The 12,160-nt window shown below is 52.1% G+C and overlaps 1 protein-coding gene across 7 annotated transcripts in view; it reads left to right on the forward strand.

Annotated features, from left to right (window-relative positions):
• Positions 1-12,160, forward strand: part of LOC147041404 (receptor-type tyrosine-protein phosphatase mu-like) — a 29,148-nt gene that overhangs the window by 4,998 nt on the left and 11,990 nt on the right. For all 7 annotated transcript variants that reach the window (XM_085939061.1, XM_085939062.1, XM_085939063.1 and 4 more), the window contains exons 2-16: positions 1,351-1,464; positions 3,841-3,987; positions 4,050-4,159; positions 4,477-4,555; positions 4,686-4,801; positions 4,868-5,042; positions 5,400-5,512; positions 5,680-5,860; positions 9,061-9,375; positions 9,436-9,545; positions 9,614-9,815; positions 9,904-10,006; positions 11,116-11,297; positions 11,430-11,524; positions 12,103-12,139. In XM_085939061.1, the coding sequence (XP_085795187.1) occupies positions 1,351-1,464; positions 3,841-3,987; positions 4,050-4,159; positions 4,477-4,555; positions 4,686-4,801; positions 4,868-5,042; positions 5,400-5,512; positions 5,680-5,860; positions 9,061-9,375; positions 9,436-9,545; positions 9,614-9,815; positions 9,904-10,006; positions 11,116-11,297; positions 11,430-11,524; positions 12,103-12,139 (2,079 nt within the window). The remainder of the gene's footprint in view (positions 1-1,350; positions 1,465-3,840; positions 3,988-4,049; positions 4,160-4,476; positions 4,556-4,685; positions 4,802-4,867; positions 5,043-5,399; positions 5,513-5,679; positions 5,861-9,060; positions 9,376-9,435; positions 9,546-9,613; positions 9,816-9,903; positions 10,007-11,115; positions 11,298-11,429; positions 11,525-12,102; positions 12,140-12,160) is intronic.

A 12,160-nucleotide genomic window follows, 5' to 3' on the forward strand; every position in this document is an offset into this window, starting at 1 on the left:
GGGTTTCTTTTGACGCAGCCTGATTCAGTCCTGGCGGCCCAGCCAGCATTCCGACTCATTCGTTTGTTTAAAACGGAGAGGTGAGGACGTTGGCTAAAGCAGCAGCCATCGGCGTACCATTGGGTCCCGCCTTTTGGCTCTTCTTCATGTCCATCTGAGAAAAACACAGAGACTTTATTTTCCAAATAGTGGCTTGGATTCCGTCCGTCCGTCCGTCTGGCGTGCGTGCGTGCGTGCGTGGGGCCCAAGCCTTTCTGAGCTTCACAACCTTGTCGCCCATTTTTCCTTGCACACCTTCACTTGCTGCACTATGTCACACTCGCTCCCGCACGTGCAAGCCAAGTACTGTGTTGCAGACATTTGATTGTTTGCCCTCCAAGTACGTACACGTGTGCGTCACGTCACCACTTAAATGCCACCACTGCTGTCTGTCATTGTGTGTTCCCCCGTCACCCCTAATGTCGCTCTCGCTCGATTTCTCTCACACACGCACGCACGCACGCACGCGCACGCACACACACGCACACAGTGAGATGCCGTGGGACTTGCTGGGAGTTGGCGTGTCATAGTAGCGGCCTGCCCTGTCTTGTACAATCATCTCGCAGGCTTTAGCAACATGCTATCAGATAACTGTCTAATGGTGCGCACCCATTATGCACACACACAAACATACACACTAATTAGCAGTGTGAAACCAGGCTTGTCTAATGTGTGTTATTATACTGTGTGTGTGTGTGACAGGGCAGACAAAAGAAAGGAAGGCAAGTAAGTTTCCTGGAACTTTAATGCCCCAAAACTCTTCCTGCCTCCTTTTGTAGCCCCTCCCCCCCAACTCACTGTGTTTGCGCGGCATGTCGGGTATTGATCTTTGCAGTGATTCCCCCGCCACCACCACACTAAATAGCAATTGTGTTTGCATTGCCTCTTGATGAGCTCACATTGGTTTCCATAGCAACACAAACATCCAAGTTGACCACCTGTGCGTGCACAGCGTCATTATCAAAGGTTGCTCCGATTGTCAGCAAGTGACGAGCGATAGATACCGTGGACTGCAAAGCCATAAGAAGTCAAAACAATCATTGATCAAACATTAATGACCCAAACGTAATGAGTCACTTCACACGGTGCTGAAAGTGTGCGGGAGGGACTTTGTCTTTGGGTTGCGTTTGTGTTACTTGTCGTCTCGCATCACGGAACGCTACACGACTCGTCAGCCTCGGGGTTCTCCGTTTGCTTTTTTTTTTTTTTTTCCATTCCGGCTTCCGGCAGTGGTTTGGTCTTAGTGGTCGTCAGGACGTTTCGGCCCTTTGTAGCTCCTTTGTTGTTGACCTTGTTGCGCGTGTTTTTCAGCGTGTCTGTTCGGACAAGGCCCACACTGCAATCTGGTCCAGTCCAAAGAAGACGACTTAGACTGGGAGCAAGGTCCGCCGCTGTCACAGAACGCTGCCATCTGGATGCCGACAGGTAACTGGTCCGGCTTCCCTCGACGCCCTGCTCCTTGTGGAGGCGCCACGCGGAAGGCCATCCATCCGTGCGGTCATTCCAAATCCGTCCTCACGCCGGTTCGCTTTGGTTGGCCTTGGGTCGTCGCACCTCGACTCCCAATTGCGTCAAGTCGCCATCTTTCCAAAGAAATCCCGTGTTGCACATGCTTTCTGCACAGGAAATGGGAAAATGCTCTCTCTTCAAGCAAGCCAGCAATGTGAGCTTAGCCCTGTGTTTTTTTCGACTTGAATGCAGCAGCAAAGACAATCTGCAGCTTTTCTTATCTTGCGTCACTTTCTCCTCTGACTTATGGACGCACGCTTCACACTCGGCTGCACACAACAGCAGTCTGTGTGTGCGCCGGTGCGTGTGCGCGCTGTTTGTCACATGCTCGCCGAGGTTACTCTGCTGACGAATGAGAACTCGGCGCTCTTAAATCACGCAGCCAATCACGTAAGAGACAATGTGAGCGAGGACACACAGAGTCGACGTGCTTACTGTCCTATTCGCTCTGATTCATGTCCTCCTCGCCTTTCTCTCCACACTAACCCGTGTGTGTGGGGGGGGTGCGTGCGTGTGTGCGTGCGCGCGACTAATTGCAGTCAATGAAGGCTATCAGATGACACACAAACATGAGCGCACACACAGAGCAAAGTGTCAGGACTGGCGGCACCGAGGAAAAGTCCAAACGTCCTGCTCGGGTGCCTCCGTGCCGGTCACGCGACGACGTCACTGTGGCGATTGCGCACTCGTCAGATGCAAATTGAGCATGGAGGCTGCTGGACAGAGAATTTCTAAGCTGGGGACGTTGTGGCCTCCTGCGCTTTTGCGGCGAGTCCCTAGTTGTGGCCGCCGCGCGGTACTGCCCGGTGCCGCAATGGACCCCGGAGCAGCGCTGCCAGCTGGCACTCGCTTGCTTTCCGGTCAGACGTGGTGGTCGATTCCTTCGCTTTAAGGTCTGCTTGGGACAGACAGACAAACAAATGAAAATGGAATCGCCCGATGTCATTTTCCCAAATATGCCAATGAGCTATCTCAGTTGAACAAGGCTTTGATCACGCGCGAGCGACGTTGAACCGATGGAGGCGACAGCCCCCATATAGAGCGGCGCCCGTTGGCGCCCGTTGGCGCCCGTTGGCGCCCGTTGGCGCCCGTTGGCGCCCGTTGGCGCCCGTTGGCGCCCGTTGGCGCCCGTTTGCTGTCCAACACCTCGACGGACTAGATGCCGTTGTGCATCCAGACTGGTTCTTCTTATTTGGCTTGACCGTGTTGACATTTGGAATCACCGTGGCAACCACAATGTCGGTCACACTGCTGCACCCGCTCATTGATTTATTCCACTGCACGCACACATGCACGCGCGTGTGTGTGTCTCTGCAGAGTTCAGGCTATATTAATATTTCTAATAGGACTGTTATCAGCTCACTGCCAGCTGTACACAACACACACACACACACACGCACATCCATGTATGCTGAGGCTTGAAGGCAAATCCCAGCACACACACACACACACACACACACACACACACACACACACACAGCCGCACGCTTGTGTGTGTGTGTGTGTGTGTGTGTGTCGTTTGATATTAGCACAATGCTTGTGTGGATCAAAGAGACCTGAAGGTCAAAGTAACTTTTTGGGTATGGACATGCGCAGGGACAAACACACCCAGGTAGTGGTGTGCGTGAGATATCGCCGGCTGGCTTGAAAATCAGTTATCGGCGGGTGTGAACTCGCTCGAGCTCCCAATTGAGGGTGATGATGATGACAGTACTTTATTTATTTCACAGCGGGGAAATGTACTTGTCACAGCAGCGTACAAGAGTGCAAGAATACAAGAGACAGGATAAATAACAGACAAGGACAAGACAAGTGCCACAAGTAGCGGCAGAGACGAAACACAATTTTATCAGCATGTTGTAGAGTCTGACAGCAGTGGGAAGGAAGGACCTGCGGAATCTTTCCTTCCTACATTGTGAATGTAATAGACTGCTGCTCAGGGACCGCACAAAGTCATGAATGTACCGTCATTTTCGGACTATAAGTCGCTCCGGAGTATAAGTCGCACCAGCCATAAAATGCACAATAAAGTGTTTGATTGTTGGGAAAACACCGGACCAACTTGGAGGGAGGGCACAGTGGTCTCCACACAGAAATGAATGTAGTCCGTAATGCAGCGGGTCACGCTGTCAATGTCACTGCCATGGGGGCTACAGAGAGCTTCCCAGTCTGTGTTCTCAAAGCAGTCTCTGGCAGGAGATTCCTCAGACCACAACATGACAAAAAGTCGCCAGCCGTCGTGTGCTTTATGCTAACACAATGCATCAATCGCGGTGGACTCCCCATGCGCAGGATCCGCCTCCTTCTTTTACGTCAACATGAGCGGTCACGGCGCCGGTCGGCGGGCCCGTCTGCTGATGTCGCCGCTCAAAGAGAACGACACGCACTGCATCCACTTGTCTTTCTTTCACGACGCCGAGCTCAACGTCTACATCAAAGGTGCGTGCGCGTCCGTGTGTGCGTGTTTGCGTGTGTGTTGAGAGTGTTTGTTTATGTTGCAGAGAACAACAGTCCACTGGCGCTTCCTGTGTTCAACTCATCCAGCCACGAGCAACACACGTGGAACATGTTGGAACTGGCCGTGTCCACGTTTTGGCCCAACGTCTACCAGGCAGGTCACTTGCACGTGGTGTGCGACCAGCACTTGCTGTGGCATTTCGGGGTGCACGGCGGTCAGGGTTAGGCGGACACTGTGCAGAAAATGGAGGTGTGGCGTCGTCACGTGACGTCACGTCACGTGACGTCACGCGTCTCGTTTGCTGCAGGCGTCAATGTGGCATGAACGATTGGCCATCTTTTTGTCTGACGACCGTTCTGCTTGGTCTCCCAAAGTCATCAGAATAATAGCTCGATACGAGACCTAAAATGACACATGGCTCCCTCCGCGCGCTCCCGTGCAATTGGCGACATTGCCCGCTTGATTGACAGGTGGTGTTTGAGGCGGTCAGCGGTGGGAACGGAGGGGCCGCGGCCATTAAAGACGTTTCACTGCAGGGACACCAGTGTGGTAAGTACACAATGGTCCACCTCCAATTCATTGCATCAGCTTGTTAGCTTGAACACTTTGTTAGCCTACATGTTGTTAGCTTTAGCATTTCATCTTGAAAGTAAATAGCTGTCTTGTGTGCTACGTTAAGCGAGCGCCCCTCACTTCCTGCACATCAAAGGCGTGGAAGTGAATGCGGGCCAGGCAGCGGTGTTTGCGTGCACAGTGAGCGGTCGCCCTCGCAATGACGTCCGCCTCTTCCTGCAAGTAGGTCCCGTCCTGAAAATGAACACGATGATGACATTGGCGATGACCACTGCATGTGCACATCAGGGCGGGAGCGGTCGTCGCGCCGTGGCCACGGAAACCAAGCCACTCAACTTGTGGCGTTATGTGGCCACCTTTCACGTCGACAACACCACCAAAGAAGACTCGGGCCGCTACCGCTGCATCAGCCGGTCCGAGCGCGGAGTTGGCGTTTCCTCTTATGCCGACCTCACTGTCAAACGTGAGTGTGCTGCTCCTTGTTTACCGAAATTGTCATCAGCCCTCCTCGCTCGCTCGCTCGCGCTTCACGCACTTCACGCAAGCACACATGCGCGCACGCCTACTACTGGGTCCGAGTCAAGCGCTCCTTGAGTGACACAGAGTCGAACAGCTCTAGATTGTACACGAGGATGCGTGTGTCAGTGAGTGAAGTGGGTCAGCAGCAAGTAGAGCAGCACCAGCGGGGATTGTGGGTAATAAATTCCAGGTCTGCTGCGACTCGCCGAAGGTCACGATTGTTAATGATATCTTTAACTGGTCCCTTTCCCGTCCGGGTGTGCTGTGTGTGTCACTCACGCCACTCTCGTGTGTCCCTTAGAGCCCCCCGTGCCCATCGCCCCCCCTCAGCTGATGGCGGTGGGCCCCACCTACCTGTGGATCCAACTCAACGCCAACTCCATCAATGGCGACGGTCCCATTGTGGAGCGCGAGGTGAGCAGCTGCTTCGGGCGAGGCCTCCAGGCAGGATGAACCTGAAATGAACACCACCCTTCCCCCTTGAACTCCCCCTTTGAAACTAGGGCACCTGCTATGGCAGCTGTGCTTCCGTTTGCAGGCAAGGGAACATCCTGACACCAGGCGCGTGTGTTTGCCATCAGGTGGAGTGCCGCACGGCGGCGGGCGTGTTGATCGACAAGACACCGGTGGACAAGACCAACCACAAGATCGGCCACCTCGACCCCGATACCGAGTATCGCATCAGCGTGCTGCTCACCCGGCCCCTGGAGGGAGGCACGGGAAAGCCCGGGCCGCCGCTGCGCGCCCGCACCAAATGTGCAGGTGAGAGACACGCTCTAGCTAGCCGGTCCGCTTGCTAATCAGTTAAGATATTTGAATGAATCTACTTCAATAGTTCAGCACCATTCACAGCAAGAACCAAGCCTGCTTTAGAGGCGTCAGGTTGCCATCAAGACATTAGCGCCATTATGATCATGCCGCAATTGGCGCAGATTAGCGGCAAGTTAGCGGCGCTCCTCAGGTGGCTAATGCCTAGCCGCCATCTCATTAAAAAGGAGAGCCAGATGATGCTGCACTAGCGCTGTGCCCATTAGCTGCTAATGGTTGGAGAGCACGCTTCGGCAAGTGTGTGCGCGCGCGCACGTGCGCATCTAATGAGGTGTTGTCCTCGTCTGTTTTGTTGACTGTTTGATTGTTGTTGTTGATTTTCGTAAAGGGCATTCTGCTGCTATTTAGCACACATGCGCGAGCGCGCTAAAGAGTTTCAGTGGGGAATGTTGTCACGTTGCTGCACAACTTTGATGGCTGCTCTCTGGTTAGCCCCCCCGGGACTATTTGTAACAGAAACAAGCACACCTCAGGGAGTGAATGTGTGTGTGTGTGTGTGTCTGTCTCTCTCTCTCTCTCTCTTTCTCTTTCTCTCCTGTCTTTCTCTCTTTCTCTCCTGTCTCTCTCTCTGTCTCTCTCTGTCTCTCTCTGTCTCTGTCTCTCTTTCTCTCTCCCTCTCCCTCTCTTTCTCTTTCTCTCTTTCTCTTTCTCTCCTGTCTCTCTCTCTCTCTCTCTCTCCTGTCTCATCTGTCTCTCTCTCTCTCTATCCGTGATTGACAGTTGGCTTACACACACACACAGCATGATGATTTACGCTCTGATAACATTCGTCTGTCATCAAGTCGCTTTTATTTATTCATATTACGTCCCATCAATTATGTAATCTCTGTGTGTGCGTGTTTGTGTTTGTACGTGCGCGTGCGTTAAATAATGAATAAGTGTGTCCATCATACAAGCTTTGTGACTTAGAGCCCAGTGAGGCGACTCAGTGCGACACCACAGCTTCGCTTCTTCTTTTGAGTTGTTCCAAGATGGTATCGCTGCATACCTTTCAATTCGAAAAGTAGACGTCTGGCCCAGTGGGTTCAATAGCAAGGACGGAAGGACGGACAAGAACACCACGCACAAGTTCAAATCGAAGTTTGTGCGCCGCGTGCGCGTGCCCGTGTGTTTTTAATTGGCATCCAAATCAGTGGAGACTTGTGACTTGTGAAGGAGTTGTTTCAAAGTGAAATATTTGCAGCATTTTCAGAAGAAACCACACACACACACACACACACACGAGCGAGCGTGCGTGCGCGCGCACGTGTGTGTCGACATCCATTAAAGTGTGTGCGCTGTTTGTTGAGGCTTTTAGAATATTTCATATCAATATTTCACTGTCATTCTTTTTTCACGTCACATTTTCACGCTCAACTCACCCGGGAAACATTTGAAAGCTTTTTGAGACCTTTTTCCTTTTTTTTTTTTCCACTTCTTGCTGCTTTGCAACCTTGCAAGGCTTCCCATCGATGGCGCTTTATCCCCTCTGTCACTGTCTCGTGACATTGTGTCGCATGGGATATTACGCGTCACGTGTACGGGTCAAGGCCGAAAGGATCGGTGTCATTTTGGCCTCGACTGTTTCTCACCTCGTTGCGAGAGCGACGGGGCGAGCCCCGTGCGAATCTCACCCCTGTCAGACGCCGGCGCCATATGCGGCGGTGTGAGCCCGCGACGCTTTACTGTAGCCAAGTAAGAGCTAAGCGGACGGATGTGCTCGCATCGCGCCAACAAGTGTTCTGATGAGCAGGAGGATCGCCACGAAGGTGATGCGCCAGCAGCTGCACCATTGAGTGAATAGCGCTCTAATTAGCTTGGCGACAGGAAGCCACGCAAAACACACACAAAAGACACAGCTGTCACACACGCACACAAGCCCTCAGTGTGCGTGCGTGCGTGCGTGCGTGCGTGCGTGCGTAAGGACAACAGGAAGTTGTCTTAAGATGAAGATTGACTTTTCACTCAGGAAAGAAAATGATGACAGCAGCAGCAGCAGCAGCCATCTTCTTTCTCATCGTCTGATTTAAATGTCAAGCACGCACACGGTTGAGGGAAATTGTCCAAATGTTGCATTTGGGCGCCATCCTCGGTAATCCCTCTTTCTTACGCGCGTACGCGATTGCCCAGTGGCAGCGCGCTGGCATGCAAGAAGGAACAAAAGCAACGTTAAATAGAAACACAAAGGAGCACAAGCATTTGCCCGTTTGCCCGCAAAGCCAGCATTTGATTGAATCCAAGTACACTTGAGCCTCGGTTTTCCAACGTCCCGGTTCTCGAAATATTTGAGATTTTTTCGCTTCGGATGTCGGACGAAATTCGGTTGTCGAACATCGCGAGATGAGCCGAGAGGACCCGCATGCCGACTGACTCCGTTCGTTCTTACATTCTCGTTACTCTGAGGATTGCATCAACTCTAATCGTGCCTCCAAATGAAGCAAGTGGGAGCAGTAAAGGCATCTTAAAACACAAAGGATACATTTTTTTTGTAATGGGAAAACATGATCCGGAATTCAACGATTCAGTTCTCAAACAGCCCTCCGGAACGGATTGTGTTCGAAAACCGAGGCTCCGCTGTACACATTTCAAAGCCCGAAAAGCGGCCGTGTTGAAGGCGAAGGGCGTCAGATGCCGTAAAATACAGAAGCTCCTTGAAAGTGGCTTCCGTCGATGTCTCGGAGCGTTAGGAGAAGGTACCAAATGCCGCTTTGATGTCCAAAAGCAGCAGATGATCAGAGAGAGGTGTTTGGGCCGCTCCTCACAAGTTGTACAAGTGAACATTTGTCCTCACCGGAAAATGAAACAAAACATTGAAGTAATGAGGAACCATATTTGACATATTTGGGGGCAATCAACACCGGAAAAAAAAGTGCAAATTCCGATCTCATGTCAACAGTGAGGCATTTGGCCTGCCACAAGAGACAATCTCAAATGCACTTTCTTTCTCCAAATGACACAATCCCCCCCTCTCCACATGCAGAAATGAGCTTGTCGTTATTTTTTTCACTTATTTTTGGCGTCAAAAAGCGTCACTTTGCAAAGTTTGCCTCTTCGACTGGCTGTGGAGACTTTGTGTGTGCTGGCGTGACCGCAATCAGAGCAAGCGGCCCATCACAAACATGACTGACTCTTCTCTCTTTGTCCATCGTGCGCAGAGCCGCTGCACGGTCCGCTTGGCTTGCAGGTGGCAGCGGTGCGCTCCAAAGAGGTGACGCTGCGTTGGGATTCCCTGAGCTACGGTGTGACGCGTTGTCACAGCTACAACGTGACGCTGCAGTACCGCTACCAACCTGCAGGGGCAACTGAGGTCGAAGAACGTCAAGAAACGGCTTATGGGACTCGGGGCGTGGTACCGCAGCACACCCTGCGTGATCTCACACCCTTCACCAACGTTAGCATCAGGCTCATCCTCAGCAACCCCGAAGGACGTAAGGAGAGCGAGGAGCTGCTGGTGCTGACGGACGAGGACGGTACGACCCACCTTACTTCCGAGCGTGTTGCTCGTGCTAATGCTAATAATACATCGGCAGTTCCCGGAGCGGTTCCGCTAGCGTCTGTCACGGGGGGCACCTACGAGCAACACATCCGGGTCAGCTGGTCGCCGCCGCTGCAAACATATGGACGGATCCGCCACTATGAGGTCAGTTGGCCTCCGACGTGTCCCCAAAGCGTCAAATGCAAAGTGATGCGCGCTCGCTTTCTTCTCAGGTCTCCTTCAAAGCATTGAGCTCGTTTGACTCGGACGTGGATCTGACCAATCAGAGCGGGAAGGTGCTGAAGGCAGCTAATGAGACGAGTCACGTGTTCACTGGCCTCTTCCCGGGCTCCACCTACTCCTTCACGATAAGAGCAGCCACCGCCAAAGGCTTTGGAGCACCCGCTGTCAAGCCGTTCACCACCAAGATCTCAGGTGTGGGCGGGGCCGGGCGGGGGCTCTTCACAGTGAAATCACACACCGTCATCTCGATCACCGAGCTCACCTCACCGCCCCCCCACAGCTCCCATCATGCCAACGTACGAGCGGCAGCCACCAATCAACCAAAGCGACGCCACCGTCAGCGTCCTACTACGACCGGCACGCAGCCGCGGCGCCCCCGTCAGGTGAGACACACGCAAAGGCGCATTCTTTTACGTGCGCACGTGTATGTGACAGTAATCTGATTAGCGCCTTTTGTGTTGCCCTCGAGACGCCCGTGCAATTGTGCGCCTGCCCAAAGGCAAGACAAGCGCATGTGGCAAGAAACAAAAGCAATGTTACCACGCAACAGCACTGAGTGATTATTTTTGTGCGGCTGCGGAAGCAAAAGCAAAGAGCCAAGTTTGGAACAGCTGTGACCTGGGCGCACTGGGCAGCTGCCAAGCAACGGTGTCGTCCAGCCGCGGGAGCCACCGGTCCGTCGCCAATGACGAGCGAATGTATTTTATTTTTTTCTTTCCTCACCGAGCGATTGCGGCTCGCCCGGTTCCCAGAGGTCGGGCCAGCGACCTTGTCGATAGCCGCTGACACCGGCATCAAAAGACAATGGGACCGCGCCGGTCCACGCTGTTTGTTCTTAGCAGGGCAATTGGCAACTAACAATTTGCCTCATCGAATCACATTGAGTTGCCAAAGCTCCGATTTCAGCACGGACTGCGTTCACTTGCTCGCACAATTGCGACTATCGTATGTCATTGAGTCATTTTTGCACCAGTGGATGTGTGTGCAGTGATGTCATAGTCAAAGAATTCAAATCACACTTTGATCTGCTCAACGTGTTCTTTAAATCTTTCATGTTTTTCCTCATGAAAACTTAATCAAGCGGAAGATTGATGCTGTTCAATATTTCAACAGTTGTGTGATTTAAGCGCAAAGCGAAACTTGTTTTTTCACTCACCCAAACAAGTTTTTAGATGATGAGGATAGTGACAGCATGGTGGGCGAGCAGCTCGCTTATGGGCCCGAAGGCTTGGCATCGGGGCTCTGTTCGGCCTTCTTGTGAGGAGTTGCAAAAAGCTTAATGGAGGCCTCTTAATTGTTGTTTGTCTGTTGGTGCCTTGCGATTGTCCGCGCTCCATGGAAGAAGTGCTCGGGAGAATGAATGAATGAATGAATGACTGAATGAAGGATGGATGACATTGTTGTCATTAAAAAAATAAATGTGGGTTTTGTTTGGGGAGAGGGGCACAACAGTTGGCTGCTAATGCTAATGAGTGTGCCTGCATGCACGCAGCAAGTACCAGGTAGTGGTGGAGGAGGAGCGCCCCCGCAGGCAGACGAGGGGCACTGCAGAAATCTTACGCTGCTATCCGGTCCCCGTCCACTTCCTGAACGCCAGCCAGCTGGATTCACACTACTACTTCAGCGCCGAGCTAACCGTGAGCCACGTCAACAAAGCCACGCCATTTTGTGTCGGTGAGGACAACGGCAACAATCGGATGATAATAATGATGAAGATGGTGATAAAGACAATGAGGAGTTTGACATTGCAGGTGATGATGACCATGAAGATACTATGACAGTGACATTGTACGTATTGCTGTCTAGGTGATAATGGCACATATGGTGGATTCTGGAATGTTCCTCTACTGCCTCACAAGAGTTACGCCATCTACTACCAGGCAGTCAGCAGTGCTAACGGGGTATACACGTGTGCACACGCTCGCTCGCACGCACGCACGCGCGCACGCACACGGTGGCCGGGTGCAAAGTGAGATGGAACATCTTGTGTCTTTCTGGTTTTAACAAACAGACGACAAATTAACCACAAGAGCTCATGAATATTCATGTGCACACACGCATTCGCTACGGCGACGTGTCTGCGGTGTGGTGACAGTGAAAAGCTCTCCTGTCGCTGCATTATTCAATACACACACACACACCAATTAAACCTCCAAGCGTCAATAATTAACACACAACACAATAACATCTTGTGTGTGCGCAGCAGCAAACAATTATCTTTTTCTTTCACACACACACACACACGCGCACAAGTAGCAGGAGCTGTCCCAGTGTGTGTTTGTATTGTTTTATGCCTTTATGGGGACCAGATGGAGTAGAAGTTAAGGACTCGGGTGTGTGTGCCTGTGCATTGGCTGTTAAATGCCATGGGCTGAGCCACAGCCATTTTCCTTCTGTCCTTTCTGTTTACAACCTGTGTGTGTGTGTGTGTGTTTGTGTGTGTGTGCGCCTCTGTGTGTGCGTGTGTTTTCTCTCACAGGAGACAAAGATTGACTGTGTCCGTGTGGCCACTAAAGGTAATGCAATCTTGACTTTTA

This window comes from Syngnathus leptorhynchus, chromosome 19 (genome assembly GCF_054491065.1).
Source record: "Syngnathus leptorhynchus isolate UIUO chromosome 19, UIUO_Slep, whole genome shotgun sequence".
NCBI classification, from domain to species: Eukaryota; Metazoa; Chordata; class Actinopteri; order Syngnathiformes; family Syngnathidae; genus Syngnathus; species Syngnathus leptorhynchus.